At 37.5% G+C, this 26617-nt stretch overlaps 2 protein-coding genes and 1 pseudogene across 2 annotated transcripts; 1 reads left to right on the top strand and 2 right to left on the bottom strand.

The window, feature by feature from the left end:
- Positions 1 to 777: 777 nt before the first annotated feature.
- LOC105055862 (serine/threonine receptor-like kinase NFP) lies at positions 778 to 2794 on the bottom strand. The gene has a single exon (XM_010937870.2). It carries the CDS (start codon positions 2792 to 2794, stop codon positions 962 to 964), a length of 1833 nt encoding a protein of 610 aa, XP_010936172.1. The 3' UTR covers positions 778 to 961.
- Positions 2795 to 4518: 1724 nt separating this feature from the next.
- On the bottom strand, positions 4519 to 20579 carry LOC105055831 (protein DA1-related 1). The gene is made up of 12 exons (XM_073247600.1): positions 20186 to 20579; positions 18305 to 18456; positions 16415 to 16505; positions 12652 to 12784; positions 9477 to 9597; positions 9310 to 9393; positions 8346 to 8465; positions 7905 to 8117; positions 7755 to 7817; positions 7500 to 7618; positions 7094 to 7152; positions 4519 to 5062 (listed from the first exon to the last, which is right to left on the bottom strand). The coding sequence occupies exons 2-12, from the start codon at positions 18413 to 18415 to the stop codon at positions 4743 to 4745; spliced, it is 1434 nt and encodes a 477-aa protein (XP_073103701.1). The 5' UTR covers positions 18416 to 18456; positions 20186 to 20579; the 3' UTR covers positions 4519 to 4742.
- Positions 11199 to 11857, top strand: LOC140853291 (putative protein TIC 214 N-terminal part; annotated as a pseudogene).
- Positions 20580 to 26617: the final 6038 nt, after the last annotated feature.

Raw genomic sequence — 26617 nt, forward strand, 5'->3', positions numbered from 1 at the left:
GTGTAGTTTCATTCCATTCTTCTGCACATGCGCACACGGCAATAAAGTTACACAATCACAAACCTTCACAGCTCTCGAAAATTCTGACAAACTTGTTAGCTTATTCCGGATCTTCGAAAATTCTGCGATCATCTTGAAGTTGCAGGGGTTGGACTAGAATGAGAACAATTGCAAGGCTTCTTCAGCAACCATGCATAATGGTAAAGGCACTCTTGTTAAGTAACATTCGTGAGTTTCTCTCTCTAGCAAGACTACGAGACGGCATCAGTTAGCATGAAGACAACTCCATGAGTGGTTTTAAGAAGTTTTTCTTTATCCAATCCAGACAGAGTTTCAAAGAAATTGTGTGATTGTAAAACTCCAAGTAGGTGGCATATCGATTTCCAGATGGTGGTAAAGAAATCACAATCAAAAAATAGATGATCCACCGATTCAGTAGGATGTTGGCATGACACACAACCTCCTAGATGCTTTCCAAGTTTCCTTTCAATGATATCTCTAGCGTTGAGCCTCCTTCTCCAACAAAGCCAAAGAAAGCACTTTAACTTCAGTGGTATTGGGAGACTCCAAAGTGATGAAGCAAACTAGCATTTCTCGCTCTTAGAGCCATGAAACTATAGTAAAATGCAGGAGAGTAGTTGCCATGAATTGATGCTAATGATTCTAAATAAAATATCTGAAGAATTATGAAAACCGAACAATTCCTCCAACTATCTTACGAGTCAATGTAAGAAAGCACCAACGGGAAAAAAAAAAACTACTAATGACTCCACCACAACATGACATCTTTGTTAGCCGTCTAATCAATAACGCAATAGCTTGTTTACAAGGTGAAAAAAGAGGAGCTAAAGAAAAATGATACGGTGAAAACAACCTGCAGGTAGCCATGCAAGACACTACACATTATCAAAAGGAATTTGACGAACTACCGATTCATCTACATTATTTCTCATCCACAGAATCAGCGAGCAAAAACTGAGTTTGTTATCTGAATGTTCTCCTCAGAACCGCGCAACCAGACCTTTTCAAATGAAGCAGTACATGATTGAGCTATGACCGAAAGGTTGAAAACAATCTCAGCCATTCTCGGCCTTTCAGAAGAATTCTCTGCAGTGCATGCTCTCGCCACCTCTGCCAGGCTGATAGCATGATCCATAGGATAAAATCCTTCCAAGTTTGGATCTATCCATTTCCTCATCCTATCCTTCCTCTTGTTTTCGTCTTCTAATACCATTCTTATATCCTTCCACAACATGCCTTTCTCACCACCTTCTCCGCTTCCCATGGCTCTCTTTCCGGAAATCAGCTCCAACAGGACCACTCCAAAAGCGAACACATCAATTGTGAGTGTCGTACCGACTGTTGCTGGTTTAGCCATGGAAAAGTTCGATATCTTGGCCTTAAAATGGGCATTCAGAAGTATGTTGCTGGTCCGAATGTCCCCGTGTACGATGCTCGGTCTTGTGTGCTCGTGCATGTACTGAAGGCCATTAGCCACATCCAGTGCTATGTTCAGCCTGTGTCTCCATGAGAGAAAACCAACAGAATTTGATGAGGAAGAATTGGAATGCAACCACCTCTCCAATGATCCATTCTCAGCGAATTCAAAGACCAAGAAGAAATCACCATCAGCGTCAGTAGAAATTCCCGCCAACCTGATTAGATTTGCATGACTTACAATTTGTAAGATCTTCAGCTCTTCTTTGACATCACCTTCCGCCTGCTTGACGGCGAACACCTGCCCATTTAGGGTGGCTCTGTAAACCGAACGGCCAATCCTGTACCCCACGTCCAGATTCATGGTAGCTTCCAGGATATCTCTAGTTTCGAACATGACCATCTTGTCTATAAACCGGGACACCCCGGCCAAGAGCTTATCACCTTTGGTCATGGGACTAGCAGGCTGATCATTGCTTGGTTTCTTGAACCGAAGAAAATCGGCAGTCTCCAGAATGACTGCTTCTTTGGGTTGGCACTTGCAGTAAGCAAAGACCAACAAAGAACACAAAACCAAGGCTAAAACAGCCCCTGCTGTGCTCAAGGCTATAATGACGGTTATCGATGGTTTGCGGTGTACAGAAGTGGTGGTGTCATAAAGTGGCGGGGGAAGATGTGGCATTTCTGAGACTGGAATAAGTATGGGGTGAGATCCCGCAGCACTGAAATTTCTATAGTTATTTTCAGTTACTATGGCGTCGGTCGAAGAGTTCATCATCTCACTCAATTTAGAGATTTCATCTCCTGCTTGCCATACATAGGTAATAAGGAAATTGGTGCCTTGATCCATCTGGGTATTTGTAGGACACTTACAGTACAATGGAATGACCGCCTCCTGGCCCGGTTTCAAATCGGTAGACTCCAGCGTCGGATTCAAGTCCTCGACGACGTGGTAATCTGTGAGGTTTTCGAAGTTGTAGACCGAAACCAAGTAGAAAGTGTCGCCTTCCTTGATCTGGTGCGTAGTGTTAGCGAAGGATCGGTTTCCAGTGCAACCGCACGATATCGGAACGAGCAAGAGTTGGTCCGGAAGAAAAGCGCCTTCTTCAGATGAGAGATTGTTGGCTTCTATTATGGATAAGCGACTGACTTCGAAGAGGTCAGAAATGTCTCCAGGCTTCAAGTATTCGGGTGACTGGGTTCGATACACGACGTAAGTTTTGCAGGGGCTGGACGATTTCGTGGAGCATGAGAAGAGTGTGGTGTTGGTATCGGTGGGTTGAGGAGAGACAAGGGAGGTGCGGAACAAGAGGAAGACGAAGGGGAGAGCTTGAAAGGGGAGAAGGGATGCTTCCATTTTGGTTGGGTCGCCTTTCTTTGTGAGGTCGAATTGAACTGGAGAGTAGCTCGCTCTTTAGTTAAATTTGGTGCAAAGGTTAGATAAGCTTTGTTAATGTGGCGCTTTCAAAGGCATTTTAAAATCTGAAGTCCTAAAAGCTCATTATTGTCCTGCCTATGGTTAATTATTCTCTTTTTTTCTTTCAATAGATTCCAATGGCTTGGCTTGGACTTAGCGCAGCATTTGCATGAATATCTATATTAAAGAAGAAAAATAATAAAAGTAGGATGCCTGTAAAGTTGTCTTCTTTCAATGTGTAGAAACTTTTGTGGTGTGCTCCTCATCTTTGGATTTGTCGTGCAATCTCTGAGTAAGCTACACACTAAGAGATACCCAAGGAAAAACTCTTTCAAGAGTTGGTGACGACATACATCGAGACGGGCGGTGCAACGGGGGAATAAAGAAGTCACTAGAAGCAATTTTATCAGTGTGGAGACTTGTATACTAAATAAACAACGGATCCATATGTGTTCAAGGCAATTGGGAAATATGCTAATCTATGTGCCGCATCACCTTCATAATTATATAACGCCTCATATTGTTATTTATGTTTTACTAACCGCTCAGTGTTTGATGTGTTGGCTTAGGTTGTTGGCGTACCAAGGAAACTGCAATATAGTCCACGTACAGGGAGAAGAAAACGGCAGTTGCTAAGCCATGGAAGCAAGTTTCTCCATTGATTTTGACATGCTTGGTAGAGATTAACTTGCCAACCCAACCACAAATGAAACATGCTAACCATGTTTGCCTCGTATAATGTTTTATGTAGCTAGGTCGTGGAGAACTGACTAGACTTGATTTAATTATCTTTATTTATAACTGACCTTCTGTATCTCTGGGTGTTTGGGGATAAAAATGGAAATATCAGTGCAACAAAGAAAGCAACCAACAACAAATATTACAACAAACAGAAAACAGATGACACGGTTGCAAAGGTGCAAACCACAAGATACAGTCCTCTTATGCACCCAAGTACAATCTTGTGTGCAAATGGCATTCATCAAACTGTTATCTTCTCCATCTTGACTAGTTCTTTGTGTACCATTTTGCATGCTAATCTTTTTCCCCGGATCCTGTACACTTGTACAAAGGCCTCCGTATTGCATGGACCAGGTGCAATTGGACCGTGCCAAATCCCACGGTGGATAACACGCCACGCTATCCACCATCCATATGATCCGGAATTTGCCCTGGTTCACTTGCACCTGGTGCATGCAATAATTTCTCCTCACAAAGAAAAGCAACCAATGTCTGAGTTGCCCGAAGTGAGGAACTTTGAATACTCTACCGCTAGCAGGAATATGATGCAAAAATAGCTGATATTTATACTGTTGCTTCCAGCTAGACAAGGTTGCTCGGTCCAGCCATGCGAACAGTTTTGCAGGCATAGGATATGAGCAGCAGGCATAGAGATGCTGCAAACTTGATAAACAAGTCTGTTGACTTCACTTTGTTTGGTTCCACTTGTCTTCATGGCTGACTAATGGCTTCAATCTGCCAAATTTTCCAGGTTTTGCCATAATCTATTCACATTAATATCCTGGATCAAGCTCAGGAACAATCATAAGCTAATAATATATCACAACAAAATTCATATAATGCCAAATATATCACAATCAAGCGTGAAACGTACGCAAGTGCAAGCTTCAAGGGCATCATGTCCATAACAAACAAGAAAGCTGTATCGGGTGTGGATTGATCATCCAGCTTATTCAATATGGATAAATATCCAATGTTCCAATAAAGGAGTTACTGATTAAGGGAGTGCAACTTACAGGTATGGAAACTGTAGTTTTCTATGCGGATGAATAAAGACTGTAATTTCTTTATACGCTTTAACCCTAGAATTTAAATACAAGGGCCGAATGAAAATCATGCAACAATCAAACATTGTTTGTGACTTTTTTCAGCATGGAAAGCTCCTTGTCAACCAGATGTGGTCAAGTGTAGGTTTAAGGCCATACCGAAGAACTGCCTGGTTCCCAGCTCTGAATCCATCTCCATATGCTGATGAAGTATCTGATTCAATCTGGTGCTTGAAGAAATCCCCAAGTTTCCTCTCAAACTGAGATCTAGAACCCTTCTTCGATGATGTGGATGCTGAGGAGGATGAGGACGTGGATGCAATGTTACTGCCTGACCCTGACATGATCTCTGAATCCAGCCACATATGTGCAAGAACCTGGCATATACCTTCTTCAACTTCTTGACTAAGAGTACGGTATCCTGCAACATGATCAGGGAAATAGTAGCTCAGATGATTATTATTTTGGAAACACATAGATGAGACACGTAATCACACAAAATGCACAGCCTAGCAATATAAAATGAAAGGATTCAGGCTGCAAGGACTTGCCATCTCTTCTTTTCAAAATGCCGAAATATGAGAGAAAAACTAAGAGCCCATTTGGTATTGCTCTTGATTCTGCTTTTGTTTACAAAAACCCAAGAAGAAAAATGGACCAGACTAAACAGCATGTATGATGAAACCCTTTTGCTTTTCCAATTATACATAATCTTTAGAGTTTAGAGCTTTAGAAAGCAAAGATTTATAGCTTTCAAAAAGGAGTGAAGACACAAGAAAGGAGCAGCTGAAGTTTTGCAGGAATGTTATATTCAAATTTGGCATGTCAAATCTAATTTCATCTTTTGATCTGTCTTGCAGTGAACTTGTCGATCAATATACATATGACTGTAGAAAAATTATGCTAATAAACTTATTTAAATGTTAATGATGATATTTAAATATATCATCAATCCATAACCTGACAATAGTTTTACAATGACACCTTGATCAGCTATACACAACCAAAATGATACAAGACCTTTCTATATGAAACCATATTTGGTATTAGGCTCTTAAGTGGTAACTCGAAAAGTTCATAACGTCCATGCTAGTACCCTCTAATAAATCCAGTCAGCCCACTTGATAGGTCTGATTCCTGGCCCAACTGATTGAACCATGGCCTGCTATCCATGGCCTGCTATACTAGAACCAGGCACACAACCTGGCCAAATTCAAGTGCAAAAGTACCATGAGAAAGCATCAAAATCTGTAATTCTTAGTGATGCTTCCGCAAGCCTAGTTTGGATTACATTATCACCAGAACTCCCAATAATCTCATAAAAGTGCATCGGCAAACAGTTAATTGGCGATTGGTCCCAGTAAAAAGTTTTCAAATACGAAATCTATTGAACAAGGAGACTCAAAACAACCAAACAAGTAGCGGTGATTTTGAAGCATGCACCTCAATTTAGGTGTCACTGGAGTCTAGCACTGCCAGAAGACTGCAATGAGCATAACACTTGATTTCCTGCCGGTCTTTAACATGTGATAAATCATCTTTAAGAAATAGGTGATCCAGATTACTAAGAAAATTAAGCTTGACATATGAGCTTAAAGAGTCAAAGTGAACTATCAGAAAGTGTTTGCAAGCCCATCGCTATACATCATTTGAGATCTAACCCCCTCATACTAGGATGCATAAATGAGAGTCATCTGTGATCCAATAAATGTGATGAACTAGTAGATCAAAAGGTTAGCATATATTACCTTCTTTCAGACCATATCCCCTCAATTTATTTCTACAGGGCTTTCATCTAAGCTGCACAACATGGATGACAGAAAGATTTGAGTGATTCCACAACTACAAGTTTACAAGCCACCAGGAAGAAGACAGAGAGATGATATGCCCTCTTGTTGTTCATAATTTCACTTTGATCTCAGAGTTAACCACTTAATTTGATTTTCCTTTGAATCACATCACAAGTATTCATGACCTTGCTGTGCGTGTTCAACAGAAGATGTCAACTCTAGGTGAAAGCAAGTTGGCAACCTGGCATCTCATCTATTATTTAAGACGGACAGTTTATTGAGGTTTTTGATGTGACTAACAAGCTGGCCAAGTTGGTCTGAATGTAAGCCGTAGTCTGAATGTAAGTCAGCCAAATGAACAATGCCCAGGCCATCATTTTCAGGTCCAGTAAGTAACGACCTGCTTCTTGTGCCAAGGAGATCTAATTTAACAAAACAAGCCAAACGGTTTTCCAGAAAATAAGGACTAGGAACCTGCTTAACTTAAAACAATGGTCCTACACAATAGACATCGAACTTTGTTCAGACTAGCTGATTCCTCCTATCATTATTGTGATGTATTATTCTGTTGGATTGGAAAACTTTTACCATCAACTAGTAGATCAATTAGAGGAAAAAAAGAAAGATAATAAAATTTTACCATCTCTTAACTGGGGAAGTACCTTTAAGCCGAAGCCACGCATGCATCATCTCATGGGCAAGGATTGACCCTGTCAATAGTCTGTATGCATAAGGATTTAAATAATAAGTACGATATCAAAACCTTTAAAATCATTTGTAATTTACAGTTGAAAAGAACCATAAAAATTGGAGTTATTGCAATTTCAGCCATCATTAATGCTTGAAAACTTGATCATTGACTATGGAACATATCTCTAGCGGTTGATTTTTGGAACTTATATACATGGTTTGCCATACCAGTTTCAGTACCCATACTGGTGCCATGCTAGTATGGTACGGTATGCCTGGATGGTATGGTCCGGCATGGTCAACCATGCTCATATAGCAAGTTGGTACTAAAATCATACCAAGATAATGACAGGAAAGACATGTAGTACTTAATGATACCTTGGGAGACCATACAGTATAAGAATGGCAGTTACTTCACATCGTCGAGTGAGTCTATATGGCTCTGTTACCATTTCCATAACTCTGTTTCCAGCTCCAAACTTCGGCCTCCTTAAAATCTGATGATGATTTTTTTTGAAAAAAAGTTGGTTCATTGTTTTAAGAAATGATAACAATTAAAAGAAAACTAGCATACATCCATTCAAGAAGCACAGTAGTCCACATTCTAAGCTAGGGAAATGGAAGATTTCTCACCGTGCTCACTGTCTGCTCTTCAGAAAGGCAGAGACCTCTGGTTTCTGGAAGGTGATGATGACCCTGCTTCCCATGGTAAACATACATCAGTAAATGATAAGAAACAAATTTACATTACTAGACAGAACTTCTAGAGTTTCAATTACTCACATTCTTTTCTCCTTCCATTGCCTCATTTAGAGCTTGTCTCTCAACAAGAAGCAAAGGTATCTGTTGTTCCACTTTCATGTTTAAACCTTCATAAAACTCCTGGATGTCAAGGTAAAGAGTTTGGCACTCGCTAGTGTCCATTATTGCAGAATCTAGACACTCGAGGCAGAGCTTCCGCCCATCATCTAAAGTCACATATTGTGTGTCTCTTGGCTGGGATTTTATTAAGAGGAAACAGAAAAGAGATTATAACCAGCACACAAAAAAACAATACATGATTAGATCATAGAAAACTTGACGCACTGTAAATATTGATGGGGACAATCTATATACAAGAAGGGTCAGGCACCATAGCATGTAACAATACTAACCAAGTAACTTCACTAAATGATCAACTTTGACACCTAGATAAAGTCATTCAAAATAATAGCTTAGACCAACCTCCATTCTTTCACAACTGCAGCATCTTGGAGTGCCATCCATCTCATGTGATGGGCAATATTTCTGTAGCCAGAAAGGATGTGCCCTATATTCAATAAGGCCATTCATATTTGTTGGAATCTGCAAACAAGGACATGATGACATTGAACTTCATCAGAAGGTTCACAAGATTTCAAGCATTTATTATAATCCTAAAATGCTTCAAGATCACCATTGATAATGTTTAAAAGCATGGGAAATGTTTCATACATGGGTAATAACCCTAGGTTTTGGAACCAAGTTGATAAGAATCATCTACACTAACAAGCACCAACACAATGCTGACTCTTGTTTTAGACTTCCAACAAATCACAACAGATCATGCATTGGTAAGGAGGCACTTTCAGCCAAGATTGTAGCAAACCTAGTTGTGATGTCCCCGAAATATCAGCAAAGATCTCAAAAGATCTTAAAAAGAGTTTGATGAGGTTAATTTGGTAAAATATCGGCAACAATAATATAAAAGAATAGTAAATGCAATGCCCATAGGGTTGCAACAATAAGATTCTGAAGGCCCAAATTGCCTTCAAAAAGCATCAGAAGGATAATAATCTTGCACAGTTGAGCAGGTGAAAGAATCAAGAAATGTGAAGATTACTTCACAGGCATGCCATTGAATTTTGCCAAATTCTGCTGATAGAAGGATCAGAAGGGGAAATAGCGCTCAAAATGCTATCCCATTTGCAATTTCACTGAAATTCCATCATGATATTTTTTATTTTTTAAAAAATTAACACTATTTATAAGCAAAAAGTGTCAGCTCTAGCTCAGAATTAGATTAACATTCCCCTTAAGAGCTTCAATAAGTCTCAACAATATAGTGTTTTAATATTTCTGACAATTAAACACCAGAACAAGCATCAAATTACACATCCGGCTAAGTAAAGGTTCAATAGAAAATAAGTTTAGCATTATAAATACTTACAAATTGCTTGCAAACATCACATTTTGGGTGATAATGCTCCTTGTAACAAGATTTGTGATATGGGTAATTCCCAGACATAGAGAACTGTACCAATAGACTAGTGAATTTCAGTCTCCTTCCATAAACTTCTCATGAAGAGGCCAAGCAGGTATTATTAATTTCCTTACCTCATAATCTGATATTGGCTGATTACAAGCATGGCAACGAAAACACTCTGGGTGCCAAACAGCTCCCATACAACTAAGAAAACGCCCATGACCAATCTCAGTATTGCAACCGGCACATATTCTACAGCAAAATATTGCAGAAAGACTTGTAAGAATTTTTTAAAAAAAAAAGGACAACAAGATAGAATGAATTCAGAAAATGAAGGTCTTCTATTTTTACTGGGTAAAAAGATTGGGTCAGAATGGCATGCCACTTTTTAATATGAAGCCAATACATGAGATGTGTTGCAGGATTGCCTTGGTGGTCAAAGGAATTTGATTTTACGAAAGAAATACTCCATATAATTTTACTTTCTATTTGATGGTAAGTATGGTAATGACGCAGTTGAGGTATTCATTCCTTGGTGTTAAGATTTGCTAACTACTTGACCAGTGCTCTATGGTTGAAGTCATAATAGAACCTTCATTTCTAATAATCAATTTACACGATGGCCTTCTTCGTACAGGAGTAACTGTTAGAATTTAGAAGAATTCACTAGTATTCTCTTGATTAGAAATATGAAAAATCATATCTAGAGTCAGGATGCATTGGTTTAGGTTGGATCATCATCATACTAGGCAACTGTTTCATGTTTTTGATATTAGTCTATATATACCAAAATTTGAGCGTAAAAAGAAAAATTCTTGTATATGCATCATTACAAAGTTCAACACACACACCAAATAATTTAGTAGATACTGAAATGAGAACTTTCATTAAACATAACCCATTTGTCTAGAATGCTGTGTTCTCCTCATTCCAAATTTCCAAGGTTTTCTTTGTGTGATCATTTTTCACCAGTTCGTATGCATTAAACAAAATTTAATTTTATAAACAATTGGCCCTCTACAACTTGCAAGGTTGCAGACATAGTTGTTGATTGGAGAATTAAAATTATTTGATGACAAAATGGTGATTTGACAGTGAGAAATCATGCTGTGGCTTATACAACTGTAGTACAGCATCTGAGAATTCTTAGTAGCATAGCAAAAATGCATTCCTCATCATCAATATGTTTGCTCATGGTAATTGTCACCTATCGGAAGAATCGATGATCGCATCAAAGATGCACCACTAGTACATCATTTGAGAATTATTGATCGGCAATTTACAAGGGAGTATCCCAGATCTACACTTAGGTATTGATGGGATTCTCAAAAATCATAGAACAGAATGTGATACAATGAGATAGAATGCAATATAAACAAAAGCAGAGAACAGGTTTACCACTCCTCACAATCAAAGCGAGCCCTTTAATTCAATTCTTCATTCTTTAATCAAAAATTAATCAAATATCCCCCAAGTAGGATTTGAACCAACAATCAGTCAATTAACAACCTACTCCACTGTCGAGCTACTAATGAACAATGGGAGGTTCAACCTCATAGAATTCAACTCCCATTCTCAACCCCGAAAATTCCTTTATAACTCTCGAAACTTCTTCGTAGTGGGTTTGTTCCATGCCTCATTTCATAGAGAACCTCGTAGTGGCTCTATTTCGTTATATTCCATATATATCCCGATTCCATTAATTTAATATCCCTTTGATGTCATTGCCATAAGAGATGTCGTCTATAGTCTATCTATTTTTATATATGGAAAGCTAAGAAATCATCATATAATATTCAAGAAATTGCAATAGAAAAAAGGAAAAAAGAGGTTCGTGATGATTTTGAAATTTTTCTACTGGAAATCTATTATCCTTATGCATGAAGATAATAAATTCGGTTGTTGTGATCAAATTCTATTATAGATTTCTGACCACATTCTCCATAAGGCCCCTACTCTATTCCTTCTCCAAGGTCACATTATGGAAAAAGGAAGCAAGGAGGAATTAGCAACACCTGATTTTATTATGAAATAGCTCATGATGTTCATATTGATATATTATGCACCTCTGCATCCAACATTGGGTAGACCTCATACAGTAACCATCCTAGTTCTATCGTATCTTTCATTACATTTCTTCTAGAACAATCACAAAAACTTTTTTATTAAGGATCTACTACTAGAAATTCAATTCGTAATCTCAACATTCAATGTGTATTCCTGAATAATCAAAATTTTCAATTATTCAACCATTTCATTTTACCAAGTTCAACGTTAGCTAGATTAGTCAATACCTATATATTTCGATGCACCAACAAGATGTTATTAATTCAAGTGATTTCAATTCCAATGTTACAATGTCATCCCACTTTAAATTAATGAACAAGGACTTATTTGGTGTGGACGTGTTCAATGCAATCAAATAGGTATAAAATGAAGAAGGATCAAATGAGCAAAATAAATGGAAATAGTCTCCATATCAAAACTCATAGATGGGTTTGGCACATCAAGGGTAGGTAACAGCCCAGCAGCTCAAGAACTCCATTTTTGAGATCATTCCCAATCCATCTCATATGTAAGTATATGTAGCTGATATCACAGCCTGGGCATCTTTCAAATCAATGGGCAACATTCTATTTATTTCAACTAATCATGCTCAAGAACAAAAGGTGACCAATGAAGGCACAACCATCACGACACTAAACACCATCATAATGCAATTTGGAGTACTGAAACCAAATCCAACAGCAATTCAAATGAGGGTCACGATAGGATCATCTTTTTCCTTAAATGAAAAATATTTTAGCAGGAGCACATGTAATTTAATTATTTAAAAAGTTAAATGAAGGAAGACTGCAACTATGTTCTCTAAAAGGAATTGTAGAAAGCAGGGATGTGGAAAGTGAAGTACTATCTTCTTGGCACTACATTGAGGGTTTCAGATTGCTGAGATTGGATTCTGACATAAGAAATGGTGTACTGCTATGTTCATTCATTATAAAATCTTTATTACAAGTACCATATTTTATATCTTATAGTTTAATTTGATTGAATAGACAGAATGCAGTCAACCACTACTTAGGCTTTAGATAGTCTTCACCTTCAATTACTTCCATTTCCAACTTATGTTGCACCTAGAAACCACCCTAATCAGCATGATATAGAGTATCTTATCAACAAGAGTAGTTAAGAAAAATAGTTCTAAATAGGCTCAACATTGTTACCAATTCCTGATGCCAAAAATGATGACAAAATAGGGTTTATATATGTGATAAAAATTAGCAAATGAAATTTAAGAAAAGATACCTGAACCCTGAAGAAAAGACAAAAGGCAGTGGATGATAATTATGGCCATTTTCACGAGGAGGAGATTCAACATTTAAACTTTCCTGTAAAGCTCTTGCAAGTTGTTCATCCTCCTCCAAGTGTGATTCATTTTCTGAAGTAGAGCAACAGGATTATAAGGCATATTAGAACGTAATAATTATTAAAAGGACAAATAAATGTCTGATTTTTTAAATATATTGAAAAAGGAATTAAATAAAATTTAAACAATCACTTGTTCATTTCATTGACCAATAAGTTCTCAGTTGAAAAAGAAGAAAAATAAAATACAAAAGATTGACATCAAAGCACAGAATACTACAACACCCAACTCCTTCAGTAATATCCTTTAAGGCATCAAATAACAAATTAACAGTGTAGGAACTGCAATAGATCCATGGCAAAAGAAATGCTAAATGATCTGAAATGGATTAGAATAATGAAGAACCATGGTCTCAATGTTGTCATGATGTCATCCACACTATGCAATCATTGATATGTTTTTTTTTTTTTGGTGCATGCGGGCGGTCACACCACTCTAGAGTGAGAGCAACCCAGAAAATCGAAGTACAAAAGATCCCACAGGGCCGACGGGTATGTTTTTTCTATATACTTTTATGTGCTCCTTGCAATTTTCAAAAGATTAATAACAGGGACACTTGGCACATGAAATGGAATAGCAATTTGGCGGCCACATGGCGATTGGTGGTTATGCACGAACTACTAGGAACACATGGCACAAGGAGATTATCTACAGATTTTAGTTTCTTAGTGCAAGTTACAAGTGGGCAATTGGCAAATGGGGAATGTGTAGGCGGGAATTAGTTACTTGGTGGTTCCTCTCTATAAAAGAGTGTGGACTCTCTTTGTGCCGGCCCTCATAGGTGCTCATGAGAATGTATCTCTACATTGGTCCTTTGTTATTTTTTATTTTTATTTTTTATAGTTCATCTTGAAGTTACTGATACTTTCTTTAAATTGCTGCTGATTTTTTTCTACAGATTAGTTTGACTCTGCTGATTTCTTTACTTCCTCGTTCAGATTAATTTAAAACTTCTTGTTTACTTTCTCACTGATTATTTAGATTTTTAAAGCAGAAATAGATTATTTAGATTAGCATAGCGTAGTAACAGTTGCATGGTAACTAGGAAGACCTTGGAAACAGGGCATTCAAAGAACCTGGCAGAAAATCAATCAAGTTAAACAGTGACTGTCTAACCAGCAAATCACCCAGCATCCAGTTAACAGACTCGTTTCTATTTAACTGGTGACTCAGTCTTTCAACTAGTGATGATCTATTCAAAGTTAATCACTGGTTAAATATCAGGAACCAGATAAATCAATGGCAGATTGGTTAAAGTCACTGGTTAAACATCAGCAACCAGTTAAATTATTGGCAGATTGATTAAAGGCCCTCCTCAGTTAACTATTCAAATGGTGATCCAATGAGCTATGCCTTCCATGATTGATTGATTAACCATTCTTTTAACTGGTCCAGAAAAATGGCTAATACTCAGCAACCATCCTCGTAGCCAAATTCAATGTAACAAGTCAGGAAAAGTGCAATGGTGCCTCGGTTGCTCTGCATCTAACCACAATTGTCAAAGATGTGGCTTATTGAAGAAGGCATTTCTGTTAGTCTCACATGGATATAGCACTTGACGAAGAAGAGACTCTGATAACATTATAAGGATGATAGACAGATAAGGAGTATTTTGATTAGAAAATGATATGACAAAAGTAATGGAAGCTTGCATCATGATTATGGTGAATATGAAAAATCTCTAAAAGCCAAGGGCCTCACTCGGGAAATTTCATTCATAACTGGGAACCATAAGCAAGCTCCATAATGGGAACGGTTTCCTCTTAAAGAATGACTTGGTGACTATCAAGAAGGATCCTACTATATAAATATTTGAATTGAACTATGTAGAAATTGTTTGGCACATGAATGTCAAGAGAACAATGAGAATTAAGTGACTTGTGAACTGGCTGATTTGGTAGGTTTGCCAAATGGGGTATATTACAATCATTGGGATAGAGCAACCAAATCATGGAGATGGAAGACCAAAATGACTGTTTTGATTCATTGTGGATCTTGAATGATGGTAGAATCAGATTGAAATACTTAGACATGAGGCTGGCTTCTATCTAGATAAATTTTCTAGTTTTTTTGTAGATTTTGGCATATGCCAGAACTCCACTGTTATGAAGTTATCAGAGGGGCAACAACCATAATCTGTCATGTTATAACACTTAACCTTCAGACTTACTGTCAAGGTACACTAACTCCAATGTGGTAGGGGGGAAGCCTAAAATTTCAGCAAGTTTCTTTATTATGCTCCTTAGAAGAAGAAAAATCATCATGCTGGTGACAACACCCTCTGAGGGTGATCCCTCAATCAATGTGCAGGAGGGTTCACTATATATCTCATGTAGTATTATTTACAAAAGATCTAGCAAAAATAATTATTTGTCAATAAAGAGTGCATTTTTGGTTAGATGAGGTAAACATCAGGAACTGGGTATCCAAGGGAGAGCAAGGTTTCAGTTACTGGCTATGCTGGCTGGCGCATACCATGACAGCCCAGTACTGGCACCTAGTACAATCAGCATTGGAACCTATTTAAAAAGGGGTGTCCCAATACACGAGGCTCTTGCCACTGTGGGGTCTAGTGAGGCTCAGATGTGTGTATACTCAACCCAGATGCAAAGACAGGCTGTTTCCAGTTTCCACACTTCAAAATCATGACACCAAAGTCCAAATGGACCAATTTTACCATTCTGCCAAGGCGTGCCTTCTATTGGAACCTCTTTTAACTCTTTATTTGATATCCTTTGATTTAACAAATTTTTAAGATACTCTTTTGTTTGGCACTGCACTGATACTTATGGTGATGGCACAGCTTGTACCATGGTAGCAGGTGAATAGCACACCCATGTGCACAGATTCTCAAAATGTTGCATGAGACCATCACAGCAAGAAAAGATATGTAAAAAGAACTAATACTCAGCAACTGCCTATGTCAACTGAATTGTGATGGATGTGTGGCCCTCGTCAACAATATGAACAAATTCCAGTAAAGTAGGAATAAATGCAAATGTCCTGACAGTGTCCAAATTTTTCGCCAAAACTCATTAGTCAAAATAGAAAATGCAACTATCTGCTGGAAGAACTTATGCTACTAAAAAAAGAACATCTAGTAATAAGGTAGATCGGGATTAGACATATAGAAGACGAGAAAACCACATATATGATCCCATCCTCAGATATCATATTAGAATGATGCACACAATAGACTACTGGAATTTAACAGTGTTTCATGGCATTAAAAATGCAGGTAGTTCATCCGTGATGTGGGATAAATATAAAAAGGGAAAGTAGCAGCGTGAAAATTAATGATATTAAGATCATCTAATACCATTGATATAATAGTTGTCATTAATATTATTGTTAAGCGAACCCATAACCTAACATACTGGATAACCAATCGAGAAGAAGTAGAAAAAACAGCAAAAACCTTGTAAAGAAAAAATCCCATGTAAAAGAAAGAAAGAAAGAAGGAAAGATTATGTTGCATCTACAAAATTGACTCAAATACTAAAAGGAACTCTTCTACTGTGGCAAGGATTTGCACACTTTTAGCTGGAACCATGCCTGCTTTCATCATCCAATGGGGGATACATTCATGATGTCATAGCAAAATAAGCTAACAGCTGGACCATGCAATAAACATAAACTTACCAATTGCCTTTGCCCTTTTTTGTTCTTCTTCTGATAAAGAAAGTGCAATAGCACGATCTATATCTTCATTTTCATACTCTGAGAGGGCATCCTGTAACAAGATACCAGTCAAACTAAATTGATAATGGATATGGTAAACATAGAAAACGCTAATACAATAGACTGGAAGGAGAAAACTATTAGAATAACACAGTTATTGGACAAAATAGAACAAATATTGTTGCAAAATATGAAAGCAAAATATCATTTGACTAAATATACACCATGGTCATGTTTCTAAAAAAAGGAAAACCATTCCCTAAGGAATCATATATTAACTTGAAATGCAAAAGATAAACACTATTTGGTTTATGTGAGAAAACTGCACAACATCAAAAGAGAGTGGATAAAAAAAAAAAAGATTAAGGTTTAGTAGGATCCATGACCCAACTGATTGAGTAGGATCCTTTTTTTATGTAAGAATCCTTGATCCTACCATCACAAGAGTGCAACCTGGATTTGTTCACACTTCCAAAAAATTGTGCGGAAATCTTTTTTGATGGTATAACTTGATAGATGTATGAAGAGAACAGTAAAAGATGGAAGGATAATGTATTTATTGTATGTGTTGGGAACACAAGAAAATCAGAAGGCATTTGAGAAATACAGAAGACTGATCACAGAGTAGTCATTACTCACAAGTAGATTTGCTTGGCAAACTGTAATCATAAGATCGATGAAAATAGCTGATACCAGATAGAGATGAAGAAAACATATCATTCATTGTTTGTTACTAGGTGGGGAAGAATGCTTATACATCCAACATTGTTGAATAAACAATGAAGCAACATATTTTGTTCAAGCTTGGCCGGATTAGGGTTATGAAGCTTCAAAAAACTTACACTGTTCTAATTTTCTCAGTCCTGATAGACATCAAAACGATGAAGCAAAAACTTACAGATGCTAATCTAATTGTAGATTTACAGTAAGGGCTGAAGGGTCAGGAAAAAAATTATAGTGAAGCAGCATGACTTGTTTACACCATGATCGTCCAATGCTTTTGATGAAAAATTGGAATGTTGATCACCATTAATGTGTTTGTAAGGTATAGAACAGATTGATTACAATCATTATCATGATCAGGATTGTCCTGGCATGACAAGGAAGCCTATAGCTAGATCAGAAGATTTACCAAGAATAAACACCATGATGCAAACAACCCAAAATACCATCATTCCTATGCAGGAAAAATTACAAAACAGAGAGCAATCTAGCCTAGAGCTAAACTGCTAAAGCCCATACAAAGAGGGCAAATTACTGCAGAGTAGGTGACAAGAATTTGTTCTTTTTGATAGCAACAGGTTTAAAGCATTCAGGGAGTGATGGAGAGCATGTCCTGAACAACATTCACTTACAATAGACATACAACTTTTATACCATCCAATACATTGGAAGCTCTTCCTTGTGTTTGAGGGTGGGAAAGCATCTTTTACAACTCGATGTCTAGAAACGTGAGAAAAGAACACCAGCTTCTGCCATAGGGGATAAGGAAAACGAGTTCCACTCACTGTAATGCTGATAAACTACATCGTATTCAGATCTGATGTCTCATGATGTATCAGTATATCCAAAAGTGTTAGAAAGGAGTTTCATCTGTTCCAATTACTGAAATAATAAAGCCCTCATTCTAGACATTATCATTCCCAGTTTAAACAGTTATATTTATCTTTCTCCTGGATTATTTTAAGTTTGTCTTTTCACTTTTATCTCCCACATCGCCATACAAGTTACGAGTGCTTGGATAGTTGGATGTAATCCAAAAATGTGTTTCATACAAAAACAGTGATGAACATCAAATTACCAAAGAATGCAACAAAGATAATACAAGCAAGTGCTATGAAGTGCAGTTACCAATGAACTAGATGGTTCATTCCAAAAACTATCATCCCCAGGTTTTCCATTATATTGTCCCTCTGAAACTTTATGGCTGGAACCTTTAAAAATTTTGTTCAGCCAACCCATAATATGTGAAGTTATCTGAACATGGCCACGGCTAATTTTGGCTGCAAAAACAATAAAAACTTCAATAAGCATGTAGAGCATGGTTGAAAGAAAAAACATGTAAGAATTTATTCAGAGGACATCACCATAGTATATTTACACTAATATAAAGTTCATAGTTTAGATAATGACCATTCTTTCCATAGGACACACCATATTGATAACTAGTTTTCTGCATAATGTAATAGCTAGAGCTTCATATTACAACAGAAAATAAAAAATGCTAGCTATCTTGATTCATTGTTTCGATAGGAAGCCTGAACTTTCATTTATTTTTTCTGTTTATTCCTGATCTTTCAATGTAACATGTATAGATGACTTAGGTTTTCGCTATATGCCATAGCAAGTATCCAAGTTCAGTATACTAAAGGTATGCCTTTGCGTAAAGCAGTCCCTAATCAAGTGACTCCAATACAATAAGTCTTGAGCAAAGAGAGTCAAATTGGACTAAATAACAAGAGCATTTCCATGAAAAATGTTCATGTCAAGCCAAATATGCATATGAAAAAAAATATATATATATATTGCAGAAAATGCCATAAATTCGACAGCAGAGATGCTGATCACTCTATGTTAAGGCAAAAGGACACTATGCAACCACTTACCCTAGTCAGAAGCTCAGTAGTTCAGGAAAGATGATGAAATGGAGGAAGAAGGTATATGATCAGGGGAGGGTAGAAAAAGCTTGCAAGATAAAGAATACATGAAGATGGTGTAATGTTACTGGATCAATAAATTCTCAGAACCCCTGGGGCAGAGAGACAATTTGTTGAGAAGAAATATCCTGCCAGCACAAACTGGCAGCAGTAAAAAAAATTCTACCTTCAATTTCATGCAATATGAATGGGGCATCTCATAATGCTAACCTAAGTATGACTTAATGGCATTGCTATTTCAATAAAGAAGAGGTATACGTTTCCCTCTGAATTCATACTTTGAATGCTGTAATTTGATTCTTACAAAGGTATCTTCAATTCAAATTGGTCTACCATATCATGCAATCACTTGCTCTAGTCTTTTTTCTAAGATTAAACGCTTAATATAGTCAAAATCTAAGGGGAAAAAATCAAGCCTTTTCCTTGGCATTTCTGCATTACCCAATCAATGTCTTCGCACTGCAAATTCAAGCCTTCTCGTTGTTGGCACAATGCATTTAGCAATGGCAATATATTTAGCAACCATACCATTATTGAAGGGTTGGCTAGCGGGAAAAAGTAAAGAGTAAATAATGGAGAAGAAGAGGGGAGTAAAACAAAAATGAATATCACGCAGCAGAATTTATAGGACCTGGCATACTGGCTCCAAATAAGCAGATACTATTTTAATTTTACGAACGCTGAATGCATAGCATATACTAAACCATCCAGTTATACATCAGTAGTTGTAAGGCAATGTACTTACATATCATCCCTATTCGTATTCAATTAATCATGTGCACCCCCAATATCGATAATAATCCAAGAACTTCAGTGCATGATATATAAATTGATACCCGAAACCATAATATAGAGAAGCATGGACGAAACACCTACAGAAATGACATGCAGGACAACAATCGATGGCTAGTAAATCTAATTGAAGACTAGATAGCAGGCAATCCTGAATTATGAACCCCGAAAAGAAGAGAAAGAACCATCCACCACCACACCGTCATCAACCATATAAATGGCGAACAATAATTAACCAATTAAGGAAATAAGAATCCACCAACTAACGCCATAAACCTTTTACCTTAATAGCAAATCCAAGAAAAATATGTCGGATCGAGGGAGACCGAGATCGAAAAAGCACCCAGATCGGCAATCGACCACCGTAAGAGAGGAGGAAAAGAACAATCCCGCGACAGGATTGGATCCCGCAATTTCCCCCCTCGTCCTTCAATCAGATCAACGGAGGAAACGAAACGACGACCGCAATCGCTTTGTTTGAATTACAATACAGGTCAGACGGAGGACGCCCTTACGCTTTTTTTTTTTTTTTTTTCCTTCTTCTTCTCGAGATGGACACCGGCTTCACGGCGACCACATGGGAGATTTGGTGGAGGAGGAGGGCATCAGACGCATGTGAGGGGTTGAATTGTTGTCACGCTACAAAGGATACGAGGACCGGACCGCCCCCCTCTCCAACCCCTCAACCCCTAAAAAGAAACCAAAACCTTGGTAAAAAGTGTGAAGAGAGAAGTGCACATATCGAAAAGGGGGAGTGGGGTACGAGAGAGTAGAATACAAGGTTCGATTCTATTTTGGCTTCTGCGGGCTTTCCTTCTCTTTTCGTGTACTTTCTTTTGATTGTTCTGGGGCTTTTGGTGGATATAGATAGGGGGAGAGTCATGGGGGAAAGAAAGAGGGGTGCTTTAAAATTGTAAAGTAAAAAACTACTGCCCGTTGAGTACAAGGACAACCTACCTCCAGGATTAAAAGACGAAAGGGGGTCGAAGAGGGAAAAGTGGAGCGTGGGAAAGGATCAAACGAGGAGATAGGGTTGGGTGAAGAGATTCCTGGCGTAGAACCCGCCCACCAACCGGAGAGAGAGAAGGCGAGGGTAAAAATCTTATATATATAGAGAGAGAGGTAGAGATGAATGTGTACACTGGCAGACCCTCTGCCGGTCGCATGCTCAGCTCTTGATCATTTTAAGTTCGCATAGAAATGTTTCTAAGATGTTTTTATAATTTCTTTAAAAAATTATTTTTAACTTAACTTTATTGTGTACCTATTCTTCTAAGGAAATCAAAATTTCATATCTTATATGATTTTTTTCATAAAATATAAAAATTATATTTAAAAAAATTGTTCTCTCTATTCTAAAACTTCACTTAAATAAGAGATTTTTTTTAACTTCCTGCCTATTATACCTTCCTCCACCACTTCCACGAACCAAACAAGCACTTCATACTAAAAGGCTACTAAAATAAATATTTATATATTAACTAAAAATTATATATTTTAAAAAATTATATAATTAATAAAATAATATTTGAAAAGATGGTATTTTTTTTTAAATAAAAAATATACCTTGTATCGCAGAGCAATGCCTTCGTTTTGATGCGAAGGTTGGGATCTTGAGCTGTCTTTCTAAGCTATTTATGCTCTCATAGTTTGTGCACTGGGTTCGTCCTGTGAGGTGTGCTTTTGAGGTCCCTCAGCGAGCATCCAGTCCATGGAGTTTGTGGCTATAGAATGTTACCAAAGAATAAAGGTTAGTAATTATGGTAGAATAATCCTTTGTTGCACTCAATGGTTGTAATTAGCTACTATCGAACAATGATGGAAGTCTGGATGTATACCAACAAGTCTGATCTATGTTTTCGAAGACTATACACATAATGTTAAGAGAGGGTGTCAATGAATAACAATGTAACTCATTTAATTATAAACTAAGTTTAATTATCAGATTAATAAAATAATCAAATTTAGATCTAAAATTTTTATCTATTCAATAAATTAATTGGATCTAAACTGATTAATTTTGGACTGATACAAAACGATCCTAACTCCTATCTAGGATAATTAATTGGATCCGATTGCCATCCTAATTTTAAGGGTAGGACATGGTTAAGATTAGGGCATGCATGCTAGGTATATAATTCTTTATGGTAAGACAGGACGGTTACATAGCTAAAGACTTGTATGCATAATAATTTATCGACTTGTACGTATATATAGTATTTATTGATTTGTACAACATAAGGTCAATTGCCATAACGCAAGGGCAGTTACATTCAAGAGCGGCAGCTAGATTAACCTACCTTAAAGTGATTAATGTGCAGCGTGCATCGGAGTTGCCTCTGATGGGAAACATTTGTCCGACGCAATTTGAGCCCACCCAGATGTTAACCAACCTTTAAGTGATTAACCCAGCCCAAGTTTCTTCCTCCATTAAAAACTTAGACTCTATTTAGCCAAAGCATTTATTCGTTGCTTGACACGTTGGTCACTGGTGCAGCCTTTCCGTACCATATCCAACTGAACGTGGAACGCAATATACGAGACTGGTATTAACTCCAAGCTCGTGCATCAAGAGTCAAAACAGAACAACCAGTACGTTGGTCAAAATTGAAAATTTAAACTATATTTGTCCATATTTTCTTTCTCTGAGCTGTACATTCTGGTGGCGATCAGCAGCTGGAGAAACTAGAAAATATTTGCGAGACTCGTGAAACAGTTTGTTGATTAAGAGGATCTTTATATAATATAATAATTAAAAATATTTTTTATTGATAAAAATTATATAATTTAAAAATAATAAAGGATCATATTAATTAGAAGAATCTTGATAATAATTTAAATTTTTTTTAACCGACGAGATCATAAAGGCTAACAATCATGAGGAATCAAACTGATGGTGAGATTTTTTCGTACAACACAATAAATCAAAAAAATTATAATATAAAAATATATTATTTTTATAAATTATTTTTTAAATAAAAAATAAATTATGTATGTTGCACCACCACTCCCTCTCCCCCCACCACCCCCCCCCCCCCAATACGAACCACATCATCGATCCACGGACGCATCCAGCTCGTCTCTTTTTTTCTTTTTTTTTTCTTTTTTTTTTTTTTTGTTTGGGAGGGGGGGTGGGGTGGTGGTAACAAGCTGTTCAAAATAGATTAAGAGCCAAAGGCAGGTCTTCCCTGACGGCTGTATAGGAGCGCGTGCTCGAGTTTTGATACTTGGGAATAAGAGCGCTTTGAATCTGACGTACGACTCTTAACCGGTGAATTTGGTGAATGGAATCTTGGGCCCAGCCCAAATGAACCAGCGAAAGCCGATATTTGAGCTGGCCTAAACTGAAAAGTTTTTTTTTTTTTTTGGGTTAAAAAAAAAAATTATGAGCCAAACGGGCGCGATCGATGAGTAGAGAAGCTGAAGTCGCCTTCTGACGAGGCGTTGGTGGCATGCAGAGTTGTTGCTCGAAGGCCTTCCCACGCTGCAGACAGAAACTGAATTAGTGGAGAGGGGAAGGGCTCCTGTAACAATTATGTATGTATGTCCCCTCGATGATCTATAATAACGTAGCATGCACTGGCAGGAGATTCAAGAACAGAGCTGCCGAAATTAAATTTAACCACAGTTCACCTCAGTTTTTGCCCTTGTTTTTTTTTTTTTTTTTTTTTTTTTTGGGGTGCGAAAGAGTTGAGCTTGACTGCTTTGTCTCTCTTTCAAGCTTACACCTGGATTTTGCTTTGCACTTTCAGCCCAGCCCGAGAATTGCTGTTGGGCCTCTGCGAGAATGGCACTGTAAGCGGTCTTGGTCGGGTTCGTGAGTGATAGCCTCTCCTCCGCAAATGCAATGGCAAGTTCTCATAATGCAGTGATTGTAAGTTCTCATAATGCAGCCAATGGTTGGAGAAGACTGGCATCAAATGAGAAGTCAACCTACTTGCATAGTACACCAAAAGTTATCTGCATTGCGTTGATGAATCAAACCACCAATTTATCATTCTTTCATTGCTTCATGGTGATACATTTGGAGTTTATGTGGAGAAAACCGAAGCTCATTCAGGATGGAGAAATCCGAAGTATATTCTGGCCAAGGCACGCAGTGGCCTCGGACCGAGGTACGCAGCGATCTGAGGTTTTTAGCTCGGTTCATAGGTTTTGGGTCGGCAACCTTGAACTTCGGCTCAGTGATTGGTCAACAGGCTTTATAGGATGGCTCAGGCGGGCGAGCGGGGGCACGGCCTACGCAATCTTTCGATGCAATTCATGCGCGAGATGTGAATCGGACAGTGTTTTCCTGGCATTTCTCGTGGTTTATAGAGGATTGTGTGAACCATTACGCGATTGGATGGCTTTTATTACTTTCAATTAAGATCCAACGGCTGTAGGGCGATCAAACTTATTTTGAGACTATTTCAGATGACTTTTTGCTCATCTGATGGAGATCCGACGGCAAGCAAAAATTTTTGAATCTTGATCGAAAATAAACTCCATTTTGGACTTGTTTTTAGGGCTTTAAAAGAACCTGTGGCAACATAGACCAGGGTATTCAAGGGATCAAAGGGCAATAGGATGCACAGAGTGGCGTAAGGCTCTTTCGAAAGAAAAAAGTGTGCTTTTTTTCTTGCAAAAAAGAGTATCTTGTATCTCCTATCAATTTTGTATATCTTGTGCCATGAAATTTAATAGAAGAATAGTAGAGAAGGTTTTGCTCGTGGATGTAGGCCAATTGATAGGCCAAACCACATTATATCTTGTGTGCTTTTTTTTTCTCTTGTTTTATTGCTTGATTATCTCTCTTTATTTTTATATTCTATATTTGTTCAAGTTTTCTTTCCTCTATAAAACAATCCATATTTTCATTTTGTTTGTGTGCCGTGTGGGTTGAGGTATGCTCGGTTATTTCTCGATCGGTCCTTTCAGTTTGATATCAGAGACAGAGATTCTTTTTTAGTTGGTTTGATTTGAAATAATGACGGACAAGGTGACGATAATGAAATATGAGATATCGAGTTTAATGGATCAAACTTTGTACTTTGGAAGATAAAGATGCAAACGGTATTAATCAAGGATGGTTGTGAAGTTGCTTTGCAAGAAAAAGAACATTAACCTCAAGCGATGACAGATAGACAATATAGGAGAAAGATAAGCTAGCAATGGCAAATCTTTATTTGGCATTGGATAATTTGAAATTATTTAATATTGAGACAGAGACTACTGCAAAAAAGATTTGAAAAAAGTTGAAGAACCTTTATGAAGGAAAGTCTTTGGTGAATAAAATTTATTTGAGATGACAATTATATAATCTGAAGATGAACGATGGGGCATCAGTTCAAGAGCACTTGGGTATATTCAATTCCATTGTGAGCAAGCTTACGACTCTAGATGTGAGAATTGAAGATGAAGAGAAGGCTAGCATTCTACTTTGTTCTATACCGAAATCTTGAGATAATTTCATTATGAACTTGAGTCATGTTAAAATCCTCAAGATGGAGTCAGTTGTTGCATCATCACTAACAGAAGAGATGAGGCAAAAATCTAGTCAATGAAGCTCTTCAGGAGAGGCCATGGTGGTACAAGGAAGGCCTTTCGAAAGAAAACATGGTGATCAAGGAAAGACGAGATCTAAATCCAAGAGCAAGAAGAAGGTGAAATGCTGAATTATAAAAAATTAGGATATGTAAAGAAAGATTGTCGAGCCAGAGGAGTTGATACAAAATTTGAATTGAAAAACCTTCAAGGTAATGTAGCAGAAAGTGAAGCTGGTTCGGCTACTTCGGAAGATGGGGATGCATTGACAGTATTAGAGAGATCGAGCTTACACACTATTGGATTTTGGATTCGGGGGCATCTTTCCATATGACTCATTTTAGAGAGTGGTTTCATATGTACAAACCATGGGATGGTGGAGTTATCTATTTGGATAACAATACAATATGTCCTGTGTTGGAGTGGGAGATGTTCGGATCAAGATGTTTGATGGTATAGTTCGGATGGTTTCTAATATTCGGCATGTTCCTGTACTTCACAAGAGTCTATTATTACTTGAAAAGTTTTATAAGCAAGACTTAAAGTTTGTCGGAGAAAAGATTAATTGAAGGTGTGCCAAAGGTGTTTGGTGGTAATAAAAGGAGTACAAATATATGGTCTTTATAAATTGGTGGACGAGACTCAGGTGGGAGAGACAGCGTCGATGATTTGACATCGTCGTTTGGTGCATATGAGCAAGCACGAGCTACAATTATTATCAAATAAGGAGCTTCTTTCGAGGTACAAGTCAACGTCACTAGAATTTTATGAAAATTGCATATATGGTAAACAAAGAAGACTTTCTTTCTCTTTATCGCAACAGTGGAGTAAAGAATTTCTTGAGCTAATCCACTCAAATACATGGGAGTTGCCCTGTAGGTCATTGGGTGGGTATTCCTACTTCGTCTCTTCATTGATGACTATTCTCGGAAGGCTTGGTTATATATATTAAAGCAAAAATTTGATATTTTTTAGACCTTCAAGAAATTCAAGGCTCAGTAGAAAATGAAAAAGATTTGAAAATTAAATGTCTATATTCAGATAATGAAGGAGAATATTGCTCCAAAGAATTTGAGGAGTCTTATGACAGCATGAAATTCGATGATACCTCATAGTTTTAGGATACCACAGCAAAATGGTGTGGCCGAGAGATTAAATAGAATACTCATGGAGAAGGCCGAAGTATGTT

This window comes from Elaeis guineensis, chromosome 13 (genome assembly GCF_000442705.2).
Source record: "Elaeis guineensis isolate ETL-2024a chromosome 13, EG11, whole genome shotgun sequence".
Classification (NCBI taxonomy): domain Eukaryota; kingdom Viridiplantae; phylum Streptophyta; class Magnoliopsida; order Arecales; family Arecaceae; genus Elaeis; species Elaeis guineensis.